The 14,967-nt window shown below is 52.5% G+C and overlaps 1 protein-coding gene across 3 annotated transcripts in view; it reads right to left on the bottom strand.

Moving 5' to 3' along the window:
• The window catches only part of GRM7 (glutamate metabotropic receptor 7), a 193,852-nt gene that overhangs the window by 16,531 nt on the left and 162,354 nt on the right, over nt 1-14,967 (bottom strand). For all 3 annotated transcript variants that reach the window (XM_030956622.1, XM_030956621.1, XM_030956623.1), the window contains one exon: nt 3,955-4,201. In XM_030956622.1, the coding sequence (XP_030812482.1) occupies nt 3,955-4,201 (247 nt within the window). The remainder of the gene's footprint in view (nt 1-3,954; nt 4,202-14,967) is intronic.

Raw genomic sequence — 14,967 nt, 5'->3', positions numbered from 1 at the left:
CACTTCCCAGCAGAAATGGCACGTCCAGCACCCAGCAGCTGAGCAAGCAGCAGCAGCAGCCCCGTGAGAAAGAGCAGAAAATCAAAGTGCAAACCCCCACTGTACTTGCAGAGCCCACGGCTGAGCCAGGCCAGCACTCAGCTCGCTCTGGGCACTGCTGACTCTGATCCTCTCCAGGAATTTCCCTGCTCTGCCCCCTGAGCTCCAGAGCCTTGCATGGCTCCAACAACCAAACCCTGAATTTCACAAAGAAATACTGAAAAAACATACTTGGTTTTCTCTTGAGAGAAAGAAAATTTCTATCAAAAGATATTTGAGATTTTTTTTTTTTCCAAATTGCTCCAAGATCCATCCAGGGTGATTTGTAATTCACATCTCCTATTTTCTGATTGGTAAAACTCAGGAAATTTCCTTATTCACAGAATAAAATATTTTTAAAGTGAAATTGCTATAAAAACATCAAACCCATTTTTATGTATGGACACCATACCCAAATTTTCACTGAATATTAACTTTGAGGATTTTGCTTGGATGTTATGACTTTTTTAAAATCCACTAATACAATTTCCATTTTTTCCACCTAAAAATGGAACTGTAAACAATTTTTATATTCAAACTTTAAGAAAAGAAACTGGGTTCAGCTGTTCAGTGAACAACTGTTATACACATTCCTGAACACTGCCTGATCAGGGGGCTGATCAATAACCCAATCAATGCCATAGCACAGTAACTGCAGCAGTTACTCTGGCACTAATGCACCCCAAAACTTTAAGTACAGCAGAAGTTTATATCATTTGATTTTCTAATAATTGTTATGAACACACAGACCTGGGGAATGAATGAGCAGTGCTGGTGCAGCTGAGACTATGAACAGATGGAATTCCACACTAATAATGGAAATGTTTTTAAAATACTTATTTCACAAGTGATAAAAAAGAAGGCAAAGTGTATAAAGCAGAAAGTCAGAGATGGCACATTTCCTAACAAACACATTCACGAGCTTTGAAGTCCCACTCAGTGAAGGCTCAAGGCAAAGGTGGCACATCTGGGCAAGCCAGGGGCCTCTGCCCCTTGTGCCTCTTGAAAACATGTTCTGGTCTACAGCCCTGGACTAAAAATGGGTGTTTGACCAGAAACACGGGGCTTAGGTGAGCACTATTTATTTATAGTAAAAATATTTCCTTCCCAAAAGAAACCCTGGCTGTTCTTTGGTGGGAGGGGAGGATATTCTCAGAAGTCTGAAAGCAGCAAGAGATGCAGCACAGGAGGATGAGAGCAGGAGGGGACCCTGGGGAAGATGTCCCCAGGCTGGGCTTCCACAGGGAACATTCCAGCATCACAGCTTGGGTGGCTTTCTCCTTGGCCAAGTTCTGGCATGGAATTCTTACATTTTGGGGTTTGTGGGGTTTAATTTCAGTTTAGTTGATCCAAACAGTAGTTAGTGAAGTGCATCAGCAACACAATCCCCTGCCCTGGCCCAGCTGGATTTCAAATTCTCTTTTCCTGCCTTCCTTTCCTGAAATCTGCCCTGGCAGAGGGCTCTGAGTGCCACTGGGGAACAGCCCAGGGCAGGAATTCCATTTGTTTCCTCCTGCACTCTGGGCTCTGTCCAGCTGCAAGTGCTTAATTTGTGAGAGCCATTCCATGGCTCTGCCCTGGCTCTGTCCATGGTTCTGTCCGTGGCTCTGTCCCTGGCTTTCCTCCATGGCTCTGTCCATGGTCCTGTCCATGGCTCTGTCCATGGCTCTGTCCATGGTCCTGTCCATGGTCCTGTCCATGGCTCTGTCCCTGGCTCTGTCCATGGTCCTGTCCATGGTCCTGTCCATGGCTCTGTCCATGGCTCTGTCCCTGGCTCTGTCCATGGTCCTGTCCATGGTCCTGTCCATGGCTCTGTCCATGGTCCTGTCCATGGTCCTGTCCATGGCTCTGTCCCTGGCTCTGTCCATGGTCCTGTCCATGGTCCTGTCCATGGCTCTGTCCATGGTCCTGTCCATGGTCCTGTCCATGGCTCTGTCCCTGGCTCTGTCCCTGGCTTTCCTCCATGGTTCTGTCCATGGTCCTGTCCATGGCTCTGTCCATGGTTCTGTCCTGGCTCTGTCCCTGGCTCTGTCCATGGCTCTGTCCGTGGCTCTGTCCATGGCTCTGTCCATGGCTCTGTCCATGGCTCTGTCCATGGCTCTGTCCATGGCTCTGTCCATGGTCCTGTCCATGGTCCTGTCCATGGCTCTGTCCCTGGCTCTGTCCCTGGCTTTCCTCCATGGTTCTGTCCATGGTTCTGTCCCTGGCTCTGTCCGTGGTCCTGTCCCTGGCTCTGTCCCTGGCTTTCCTCCATGGCTCTGTCCATGGCTCTGTCCATGGTCCTGTCCATGGCTCTGTCCCAGTCCAGCTTCCAAGGATGGATTTGGTTTTCCCAGCAGGAATGGATTCTGTATACCTGCATGATCAGACGTCGGGGATAAATCCTGCAGGGGTGAGCAGGGGGAGGAAAGTGCAGTGTCAGGGATCTGCTGCCTGCTCCCACTCTGCTTTGACAGCAGAGCTCCTGCTCCAGGCAGGAATTCCAGCAGCATCAGGGGCAGGAATTCCAGCAGCATTAGGGGCAGGAATGCCAGCAGCATTAGGGGCAGGAATGCCAGCAGCATCAGGGGCAGGAATTCCAGCAGCACTAGGGGCAGGAATGCCAGCAGCATTAGGGGCAGGAATGCCAGCAGCATCAATGGGGCAGGAATTCCAGCATCACTAGAGGCAGGAATTCCAGCCTCAGTGAAGCAGGAATTCCAGCAGCATTATGGGCACGAATTCCAGCCTCAGTGAGGCAGGAATTTCAGCAGCACTGACAGGACAGGAAGTGTCAGGGATTCCAGCAGCAAACAGATCAGGGGAGCACGGGCAGGGAAAGAGCATTTCTCCACATTCAGAGCTGGCTTTGCACAAGAACTGCAGACGTGCCCAAACCTTTGCAGCATGCTCAGAGCTGTGCAGCTGTCTCCTTCCTCAGCTCCTTCCAGATTCAAATGCAAATCAAATTTGATGGCCTCAGTCTGTAATTTCGTGCTGTGCTATCCTCTGCTATGCACATTAAGGAAACTAGAAGTGTCTTTGCCATCTATTTTCCCTTTAAATCGGTGGCAAGATTTGCATTAAGACCAGATAAAATCCCTAAATGGGAATCTTCAGGGACCGTGAGATTTTTGCAAAGTAACTTTGCAAGAACCGGGATGAAAAGTGGGGTTAGCAGAGCTACAGATGAATTTGGTGCTTGCCTGGGAACCTGTCCCTGCCAGGGCCAGTTGGACCTGGGCTGCAGGGTTCTGTGCCCGGGGATGTGCAGGGTTCTGTGCCCAGGGATGTGCAGGGTTCTGTGCCCAGGGATGTGCAGGGTTCTGTGCCCAGGGAATGTGCAGGGTTCTGTGCCCAGGGTTCTGTGCCCAGGAATGTGCAGGGCTCTGTGCCCAGGGTTCTGTGCCCAGGGCTCTGTGCCCAGGGATGTGCAGGGTTCTGTACCCAGGGATGTGCAGAGTTCTGTGCCCAGGGTTCTGTGCCCAGGGATGTGCAGGGCTCTGTGCCCAGGGTTCTGTGCCCGGGGATGTGCAGGGCTCTGTGCCCAGGGTTCTGTGCCCAGGGATGTACAGGGTTCTTTGCCCAGGGTTCTGTGCCCGGGGATGTGCAGGGTTCTGTGCCCAGGGATGTGCAGGGTTCTGTGCCCAGGGATGTGCAGGGTTCTGTGCCCAGGGTTCTGTGCCCAGGGATGTGCTGTTCCCTCCCCCTCAGAGGGAAAGCTGGGGGGCACGGGTCACTCACAGCTCCCAAACCCTCCTGACATGCCGCCGCCAAACGGCACCGCTGGAAAATGAGAGCCAAGAGCAGAGAGTTCCAGCATCAGCCCAGAGCTGCAAAGGCCGCCATGGAGCAAAGCAGGAGCAGCCCGGGAGCGCTGCAGAGCCCCGTACTCACTGTTGGGGTCCACGTTCTCGCAGAGCTCCGTCTTGGCCTCGCCGTTGGGGCGGTCGCTGGGCTTGTGCGACAGGCGCGAGGACATGGTGGCCGCCGTCACCACCGCCTTGAAGCTGCGCTTGCGCTTCTGCACGTTCAGCTCGGGGTGGAAGATGATGATGTAAACCTTGGGCATGTAGAGCATCCCCAGCGCCACCGACGCGCTCAGGTTCATGGAGATGGTGAGCGTGGTGGTTTGGATGTAGAGCTGCGGACAACAGACACGGGTTACGCGCGGGGTCACCGGGCTGGGGCTGCTCACACACACACAAATACCTGCTGGAAAGGGATTGTAACCTGTTTCCATGTGTTACACACCATGGCAGGGCTGCAGCATCTCACACACACAGAAATACCTGCTGGAAAGGGATTAGAACCAGTTTCCATGTGTCACACACCATGGCAGGGGCTGCAGCACTTCACACACAGATAAATACCTGCTGGAAAGGGATTAGAACCAGTTTCCAGGTGTCACACACCATGGCAGGGGCTGCAGCACTTCACACACTAATAAGTACCTGCTGGAAAGGGATTGTAACCTGTCTGCATGAGTTACACACCATGGAATGGGGGCTGCAGCAGTTCAAACATAAATACCCACTGTAAAGTCATTTTTAACCAATTTGCACACATTACACATCGGGCCTGGCCAGCCTGCAGCACCTCACACACAAACACCAGTTGTAAAGGAATTTTTAACCACTTTGCATGTTACACACCACAGGCCTGGCCAGGCTGCAGCAGCTCACACACACCCCCATTTGACACCGATTTTTAACCAGTTTGCAATGCAGATGGGGGAGCTGAGACCTTTGCCCTGCAGCCACCGTGATGTCCCACACAAATGCCCTGCCTGATCCACCAACAGCCTCAGTGCCTGAGACTTTCAGGGGCCTTAACACAGTTCCCACAGCAGGTTCCCACTGGTTTGATTGTGATTTATGTAATTAGGGCACCCTGCAGCAGCTGCTGTGCCCCGGGGGGAACTGCTCTGACTGGAGCTGCCTCAGCCTTGGGTCCAACCCTTCCCCTCCATCCTGAGCCCAGCAGCAGCTCAGGAGCTGGGTTTGATTTCTCCTGCTGGGAAGGGGTTGAAGGTGAGATGATTATTTAATCAAAGGGGTCTCTGGCAGCACCTCCAGAGCTCCCACCTTGCAAACGCTGATGGGAGATAAAAGGGAGGCAGAAAAGAGCGTTTGTAGAACAAGGAGGGATGAGTGACACACAAAGCTTCTCATGACAAATGGGAGCAGCCTAAAGATAAGGGAAACTAATAGATATGCTTATTATGCAGAGCCTCAGTTTTATGTGTTTTATCTCTGCTTTGTGGTTTTACCAGTCAGACATAAAAATGCAGTTTACGTGAAACTATTTCATTTCTTATTTCACTTCTTCTGATAAATTCTCGGGAAGCATTTTAGATGAATGCAAATGGGTGACTTAAAGTACAAAGGATCAGATTTAACTGACAATGGGACTCTAATAACTCATGCGTGCCTTTTACAGCTGCCTGCTGAACTGGCAGCTCCCAAACCTGAGATTAAATTAAGAAATTAAGATGCAGATTTAGCGAGAGATACTCAAACTTGACATGAATGAGAACTGGGACGGAGCTCATCCAGCCTGGAGGGGAAAAGGCTCTGGGGTGACACAGCTGTGGCCTTGCAGGGCCTGAAGGAGCTACAAGAAACTGCAGAGAGAGAGCATTTACCTGGGATGGAGGGACAGCACAGGGAAAGGCTCCCCCTGCCAGAGGGCAGGGCTGGATGGGACACTGGGAATTGCTCCCTGGCACAGGTGCCCAGAGCAGCTGTGGCTGCCCCTAGATCCCTGGCAGTGCCCAAGGCCAGGCTGGACACTGGGACACCCTGGGGCAGTGGGAGGTGTCCCTGCCATGGCAGGGGGTGCACTGGGTGGGATTTAAGGTCCCATCCCATGACTGGAAGTGTTGCCAGAGGAAATCCAGACTTTCTAAACCAACCTGGCGTTGGTCTCCCTGGCCACTCCCCTGCAGGGTTTGGAGCCACATCTGCTCTGACAGAAGGACAAACCCTTCTGCAGGGTCACCCTCGTCCAAATCTCCTTCTGTCTCCCACAGACTCTGGCTTTTGACAAATCTTAACTTCACACAATGCAATGCCAATGCAGCGACTTTGAAGCAGGCACTGGAGAAAACCCAACCCCGAGGACATCATTCACATGCAAAAGCACCTAGATTTTATCACGGCTTTTACATAAGTGATTTCCATTTGAATTTTAGATTTTTATGTTTTCCAGATTCTTGCTTTATTCATGCAAATCACAAAAATTGCCTTCCAAACCTTGAGAGAAAATTGGACTGGTCTGGAACACACACATCTAATAACGGGCAATTTTTATAGAACAAAATACATCAATGGCTGATTTTGCATGAGCTGTGATTTCTCTGGGAAGCAAAGCACGGCAGGATCAGGCCTCTGTCTTTGCCAACCCAGGAGAGACTTCCAGCTGCTGGGCCAGAAGAACTGAACTTCCAGGTTATAAAACAACTTAACTCAGAGCTGCAGAGCTTTGAAAAGTCCCTTTAGGAGTCAGAACCCTTTTTGCTGGCTAAAGCTTTGCCTTCAGTCTAATCAGGGGCAACCGCTCCTCTTCCCTAATTCAGCTTTCTAATTATGCACTGAATTGTGTTATGTTGCAATATGGAAATAAAGCGGTAACTTGAGATATTTTTGGACTCGTGCTATTACAAGCCAATTTATCTCACTTTTATATGGGAATTAAAACAAATGTTCTTACAGATGAAGTAGACGGTTTATAAATCTCCCAGAAGGCTTTTCCAGGTCATCTGAAGATTCTATCTCATTCTCTACATTATGTTGTGCAAATATAAGAATGAGAAACACTTTTTAATAAAAATTAAAATTAGCTTCCCCTGCGCTGCGTGTTTGCAAAAGCACGGGAGGTGAAAGGACCCGAGTGCCAACGTGCCCTGGGAGATTTGGGGGTGCAAGGGGTGGGAGAGGGCCCTGCCCCTCCTGCAGGAGCCCTGTGCCCTCCCTGGGGACCCCAAATCCTCCTGCCTGCGCCAGCACCTGGGGCATGCAGGGAGAGACGTTCTAAAATGTGCCTTGGGCCCTGCTGCTCCAGCCAAGGCAGCAGCCAGGATGGAATCAGCTACACACAAACCAGGATGGAAGCAGGTACACACAAACCAGGATGGAAACAGCTACACACAAACCAGGATGGAAACAGCTACACACAAACCAGGATGGAAGCAGTTACACACAAACCAGGATGGAAACAGCTACACACAAACCAGGATGGAAACAGTTACACACAAACCAGGATGGAAACAGCTACACACAAACCAGGATGGAAACAGCTACACACAAACCAGGATGGAAGCAGTTACACACAAACCAGGATGGAAACAGCTACACACAAACCAGAATGGAAACAGCTACACACAAACCAGGATGGAAACAGCTACACACAAACCAGGATGGAAACAGCTAGCACCACAAACCCTTCTGCTAAGAAAACTCTTTGCACCTGTAAAAAACAAGAAATCTGTGCCATGGCAATCAGTGAACACAATATGTGAACCATCCAGAAACAGAAGGATTTGGTGGGCAGGCACAAAGGCCATTTACTGACCCACAAACCGAGTTTCAGTGTGTTGTTAACCAGTTAGGTTTAACACTGTGCCTTCTGAAATTTCCTGTAAAAATGAGCTATGTGAATAAAGAACTGGCTATGTGAATAAAGAACTGGCTTTTCTGCATGAAGGAAGTTGTGCGAGTGTCAAGGTCTACAAACAAATCTGATCTATACAGAAATCACAGGGGTTGTGCTGATCACAGCCATCAGAGCAGAAACAAGGCAGGCACAGAGAGCCCCTGTGGGATGGCTCAGGGGATGGGCTGCACATCCAGAATCCCAGAGTGGTTTGGGGAAGGGACCCTAAATCCCCCCCAGTGCCACCCCTGCCATGGCAGGGACACCTCCCACTGTCCCAGGTGCTCCAGCCCCAGTGTCCAGCCTGGCCTTGGGCACTGCCAGGGATCCAGGGGCAGCCCCAGCTGCTCTGGACACCTGTGCCAGGGCCTGCCCACCCTGCCAGGGAACAATTCCTGATTCCCAATAACAATTTATGCCAACAAAAGGAGAATGCCTCAGACAGAAGCACCTAAAAGACCAGCGGGCTGAGGGCAGAGTCGTGTCCCAGCCCCCGTGGCAGCACCCAGAGCAGGATGCAGGGATGCAGGGATGCTGGGGGATCCTGTCCCAGCACGTTCCTGGCAGCAGCAGGCTCAGCCACCCACAGGAAACCTCACTCACACTGCCAGAGAGGCTCCCCTGCAGGGCCACACGCAGAGGCAGCCAGCACGCAGTGAGCAGGAGTGAAAGGACAAATTCCCAATTCCCAGTGCCTGCAGGCTGAGACTGCTGCTCCTGATGTCACCTTGTCAGAGCCACCATCCATTCCCACGTCCCCAGAGCACCCAGCACATCGAGTGTGTCAGCTTGTGGTTCACAGCAAACGTGTGGAGGAGAGCTGGAGTGAATGTCTGTATTTTAAATATCTCAGTTATTCCAGCTAAGTATTTTATACAGCTTGTTCCCTTATATTAGGAAGCTCCTTATGCAAGAAATTTGCATGCACCAAAAATAAACGTTTATGGGTTATATCCATAACTTGTGTGATAATTCAAAATAGCAAATGCTGAATTGCTCTGAGGGTGCTGATGCAGATGTAGAGAGGAGGAATTTTGTCCCTCCAGCCTGCGAGAGAAACTCTAACAGCTTTTCTGGAAGGAAATTAAATTAGCCAGATAATTGGACAGAGCAGCAATGGAAAAAAGCAAGTGCTGCTTTCCGACAGCATCTGATGGCTGAGAGAGAACTGAAGCAGTGTCAGAGGCAGCCCCACCAGTCACACAGACACTACGGAGCAGATTCCTCCTCTGCTGCAGAAAGAGCAGCCTTGGCTTTCTGTGCCAGGCTCAGAGACAGCAAAGGGGCCCAGGAGCTGCGTGGGGTCACCTGGGAGCTGCTCCCCAAACAAGGACAGGGCTGGCCCTGGCTCAGGCCAGCAGGGGATTGAAGGGGTCTGGAGCTGGTGCCTCCCTGTCCTTGCACACAAGAGTCAAGGATGTGCAGGAGAAGTGACCCTGCAAGGGCAGGGAGCTTTGCAGAGAGCTCTGTGCATGCCCAGCCATGGGCAGGGGAGGTTCTGCTCCCCCTGGGTCCCTCCTGCTGCTGCTGCTGCTGCTCTGTGCCCCTGGCACTGAGCTCTGCCCTGCTGGCCCTGCTGGCTGAGGATCCCACTGAGGGGTGGGATAATGGCATGGGATAATGGGATGGGATGGGATGGCATGGCATGGCATGGCATGGCATGGTATGAGATGCATGGGACAGGATAATGGGATGGGATAATGGCATGGGATAATGGCATGGCATGGCATGGGATGAGATCCATGGGACGGGATAATGGGATGGGATGGGATGGGATGGGATGGGATAGGATGGCATGGCATGGCATGGGATGGGATGGCATGGGATGGGATCCATGGGACGGGATAATGGGATAATGGGATAATGGGATCCATGGGATGGCTGGGCTGTGATCCCTGGCCTGGCTGGTGACAGCAGAGGCCCAGCCACAGCTGCAGGCCCCTCTCCTGGTGCTCTTTCCCTGCTGACCACATGCCCACAGGGATGGACAGAGTTTGCAGTGCATGAAGGACCCAGCCAGGGGCTGCTCCCCGTGCAGGAGGGTCCTGGCACCTCCCACCCCTGCTGGGTCACCCAGGGATTTCAGTCAGGGCTTGGCTGGATTTCAGCCTCAGCCAGAGGGAAGAGCTCCAGAAATCCCATTATCAGTCCTCAGAACTGTCTAACATCTCTTGCTTGGCATTCCTGTTTGTGATCATAGCTCTAAAATAAGTTACACATCACTAAAGGAGACAAACACAAAGTGCAGCAGGAGTAATGTACATCCTCCACTTCTATTATTACAATAATGGCTTTTCCCTCTCTCACGGGCTGAGCACTTGGCTTTTTTGAGCTAGAAATAATTCTTCATCTGTCACTTCTTCCAAAAAACAAAAAAAAAAAAAACAAAAAAAAAAAAAAAAAAAAAAAGGAAAGGAAAAAAGAGCAAAAAGAGCAAGCCTTCATTTCATTCTCCCCCTCACCACTGCACTGCTAAATTGACTGACACACAATCTTGGCATTTTTGGGCATTCAGAGCCAGACTCTGGCTGCTGCTGTAAATCATATTTCTCCACACTTATTGCATTTTATTCATTTTATACATGACCAGAGATTAGAGTTCAAATGAAACAGATTTTGCTATCCTTCTTACAATCCAAACGTCACCAGTCTAGAAATCTTTAATTTTACTCACTTCAGCTATTGAATAATTCAATGTAAAAGGAGAAAAAATCCAACCCTGCAACCCTCAGCTCGAGATTTTGAGGAAAATAACATCAGAGCCCAGGGCTGTGTCTCTGCAGGGTGGTGGGCACTGCACAGGGCTGGCACTGGCACAGGGCTGCTCCTGGGGCACACCTTGTCCCCAGGGTCACACAGTGTCACCAGGGACACACAACGTCCCCAGGGACACACAGTGTCACCAGGAGCACACGAGTGTCCCCAGGGGCACACACAATGTCCCCAGGGGCACACGATGCCCCCAAAAGCACACAGTGTCCCCAGGGGCACACACAATGTCCCCAGGAGCACACGATGTCCCCAAGGGTCACGCAATGTCCCCAGGGGCACACACAATGTCCCCAGGGGCACACACAATGTCCCCAGGAGCACACGATGCCCCCAAAAGCGCACAGGTTTCTCCAAGCCCTGCAGTCACCAACATCTACAAATGCCAAATCCCCATCCCCAGTTTCAGAGAGGAGCTGTGGAGGGTTCTGAAGCATTCCATGAGATTGACCATGGCCATGCAGCACAGCAGAGAGATTCTAGAATCAAATATTGCTTTTAGGGATGGAGCCCAGGCAGCCTTCCCACACACACACACACACTCACACTCCTGCCTTACCGAACAGCTGCACACTGAACTCCAGGCAAAACTCCTGGAAGCTGCAGGGATCCATGGCTCCTGAAAGCCCCAGGGATGCACAGCCCTGGAAGCTGCAGGGATCCCCAGCAGGGATGCACAGCCCTGGAAGCTGCAGGGATCCCCAGCAGGGATGCACAGCCCTGGAAGCTGCAGGGATCCCCAGCAGGGATCAGACCTTGCTCTGCCTCCCTCCGCACGGAGCCCCGAGGAGGCTGCAGGAGGCAGGCAGGGCAGGAAGCATCTCGAGCACAGGGACTCCTCCCGCGAGGAGCAGCAGGGTGGGAGGCAGCAGCAGCAGCTCCTGCAGCCCTGTGGGTGTGGGCAGGTGAGATCCGGGCTGGGGAGGCACAGGGGGCTCAGGGCCAGGCCCAGCAGCTCCTGGATGTGCCCAGGTTGTCATGGCAATGGGAAGTGTGAGTGCAGCCCTGCCTTGGCAGCGCTGGAGAACACTGCCAGCACCATTCACAGCCGGAGAGGAGAGGCACAGCTGCCCTGGTGCTTCTCTCCCCCCTCGGGCTCTGTGCCCAGCCTGGGGTTGCAGTTTTGTTTCACCGCCCAGCAAGTCACACAGCCACACGTCAGGACAGCAAGCAGCCCTCTCGCCTCAGGTGGTCAGGCCTTGCAAAATCAAATCCATAATCCAGAATAAATACAACAAGCACTGCTAAGAGTTCCCCAGTCACACACAGTAAGGGATTACTGAGAAAACAAAGCAAAAGGAGCAAGTCAAGCCTCAAGGCAGCCTCACAAGTGGGGCTGGCCAGGCCAGCAGTGCAAGGCAGCCCCAGCACAGGGCTCCTCCTGCCCTGACTGAGCTGTAACTGAGCTGTAAGCCAGTGCCCACCCCTGTCAGGCTCTCCTCACCTGTCCTGCTGCAGTCCTGCCAGGATGAGCACCCAGCTGTTCCAGCCCAGGCCGTGCCTAACGAGAGCAGAGATCCCACAGGAGGTTCAGCTCACAGAGCAAGCTTCAACACCTTTTTCTGTCCTCTCCCTCCAATTCTGCCCTGACCCAGCCATATGAATGCTTGATTTATATCCAGCCAGCCTGGCCCACTTGGAAGGCTTTCCCTGAGATCAAACTGCTCTTTCTCTGAGACACTCCACTTCATAAATTCCCTTTGCCTCCACTTGCTTCAGCAACTGAACATCCTCCATGACCCACACACCAGGCTCACAAAATCTCAGCCCAAACCTTCCCCCATCCAAAATGAAACCCTCTGGCCTTCCCAGGAGAGCAAAACTCGTTCCCCTGCACAGCTGGGTGCCAGATGTTCACTGAGCACAGCGCTGTGACCCCACAGCTTGGTCACTCACGGCCCCTGGGTGTGAGCAGTGAGCCTGGGGGCTGACCCAGCACTGCACTGAGCCCTGCCCAGGCACACAGCCCTGGGCAGTCCCTGCTGGCACCAGCTGGGGATGGTTTCTGCCAAACCCTCCCAATCTGCTCTTGGTTTGGCCACTCCAGGGTGCCCATTTCTGGGAGCAGCACTTCATGTGCAGCCTGTGTCCCTCCTTTATGGCTCCTGAGAGCAGGCTGAGGGGAGGGGCCCCCATGAGCCCTTCCCTGGGGGCAGCTGTCACACGGTCCCTGAGCTGGGCAAAGCCCTCCAGGATCAGCCCTTGGCTGCTCCCCGCCTTGTCCCCCAGACCAGAGCCCCGAGTGCCCCATCCAGGGAGGCTCACCCCACCACTGCCCTTTGCACTGAGGCAGCCCAGTTCTCCCAGTATTCTCCCAGCCCAGCGTGCAGGACCTCAAACCAGTCCCACAAACCATTCCTTGCCCACCCAGTGCCCAGGAGGTGACCATGGCCCGGCCCTGCCTGTGGTCACCTCAGCTCCCCCAGTGCCACAGATCCCCAGCCAGCTGCAATCCTTCAGTGTCACAGAGGTCTGACCCAGGCCCACACTGAGAACCCACTCCATGGATTTGCATACAAAGTGAGATCTAATTCTGCTCAGAGACCTTCAGGGGAATTTGAAGTGCAAGGCAGTGCCAGTGCAGGATGGGGAGAGGGAAAGGACAATCCCACACTCATTACTTCTCTTTAAAGACCTTGGAGCAGAGCACTGGCAGTAAAGAACATGACAAATATACATATATGAAGCAAGCCATTTCTTCGGTGACTTTTGAAATGCTAATGTCATTATTAGTTAAAGCAGAGCATTTACAAATTGCTTTGGCTACTTAGAAAAAACTCATTATGGCTGGACATGTCCTCAGGCCCCACAGCGCTGGGTACGGACTGTGGAATGTGCTGGGGGACCAGAGCAGTCGGCAGTTCATTTATTCTTGGTATTCATTCATTCATTCATTCATTTATTGGCATGCCCAGAGCAGCTGGGGCTGCCCCTGGATCCCTGGCAGTGCCCAGGGCCAGGCTGGACACTGGAGCAGCCTGGGACAGTGGGAGGTGTCCCTGCCATGGCACTGGGTGGGATTTAAGGTCCCTCTCAACTCAAACCATTCTATGAAAATTATTTCATTTTCTGAAAGGTGACAGTGAGCAGGAGTGTGGTTGAGCTGCTGAAAGAATGGAAGATTCCTGGGTAAGGCAGCAAAGCCTTTGCTCCTGACCAGCCTTTGTTGGGAGTTTAAACCCTGGCACAAGGAAAATAATTGCTTGTACTAAAGAATAGCCATTTAAACATCAAAACAATAAAAAGGATGGTCAGACCCGGGGTGTGGGCAGCAGCTCCAGCCCCACAAGGGCAGGACCCACACGTGGCTGCTCAGATGCCCCTGCAAGAGCCAAGAAGCCCAAAGCTCCCGCTGAAGCTGTGCCAGCCACCAGCAGCATCTCCCTCGCTGAGAATGCCCTTTTGGAGGCTCTGTGCCACAGCCAGCTCTGTGCCAGCCCAGGGGGCTCCCCCGGGCCCTCCTCACCGCTCATCCCGCCGGAGAGCCCGGGCAGGAGAGCCCTGGGCAGGGTTGGGATTGTTCCCGGCACCAGAGGTGTTCCTCCTCCTCCCCAGCATTCCCCCAGAGCGGTGCCAGTTTGCGTTTAATTAACTCCGTGACTGGAGCCAGCCAATTCTTGTTGCTACTGATGTGTCACAATTAGAACAGCATTGCCATGGCAACTGCCCGGTGCATCATCATCATCATCACTGCTTCCCCGGCTCCGCGCAGTCCTGGGGCTGTCACACGCACATGGGCGTTATTGTTACGCTAAACTGGCAATGGGTAATCCCACAAAATACAACATCATTTAGGTGCTCATTTAAATGAGATTTAATTACCAAAAGTCTAGCGTTCCAGGAGCTGCCAAATTCCAGCCGTTCCACGATCCCCCGTATCTTTGGGAGGCACCCGCGTGCATCAACCCAGAGCATCAGGGAAGCGCTTCTCTCTTAATTAGCTAACACTGCCTTTTTAGTGCAGGAATAAAGCAAACCTCCATCTCAGAGCAGCACTGCCGTGACAATTCCAGCACTACCCAGGCCTGAGAGGTGATCCCATCCTGTCCTGCACAGTGCCACAATTCCAGCACTACCAACGCCTGAGAGGTGATCCCATCCCATCCTGCACAATGCCACAATTCCAGCACTACCCAGGCCTGAGAGGTGATCCCATCCTGTCCTGCACAGTGCCACAATTCCAGCACTACCCAGGCCTGAGAGGTGATCCCATCCCATCCTGCACAATGCCACAATTCCAGCACTACCCAGGCCTGAGAGGTGATCCTGTCCTGTCCTGCACAGTGCCACAATTCCAGCACTACCAACGCCTGAGAGGTGATCCCATCCCATCCTGCACAATGCCACAATTCCAGCACTACCCAGGCCTGAGAGGTGATTGTCTGCACAATGCCACAATTCCAGCACACCTGCCCAGACCTGAGAGGTGATCCTGTCCTGCACAAGGCCACAATTCCAGCACTGCCCAGGCCTGAGAGGTGATCC

This window comes from Camarhynchus parvulus, chromosome 12 (assembly GCF_901933205.1).
Source record: "Camarhynchus parvulus chromosome 12, STF_HiC, whole genome shotgun sequence".
In the NCBI taxonomy this organism is placed as follows: Eukaryota; Metazoa; Chordata; class Aves; order Passeriformes; family Thraupidae; genus Camarhynchus; species Camarhynchus parvulus.
The sequence above is the reverse complement of the archived record's forward strand: the minus strand, read 5'-3'. Positions and strand labels throughout refer to the sequence as shown.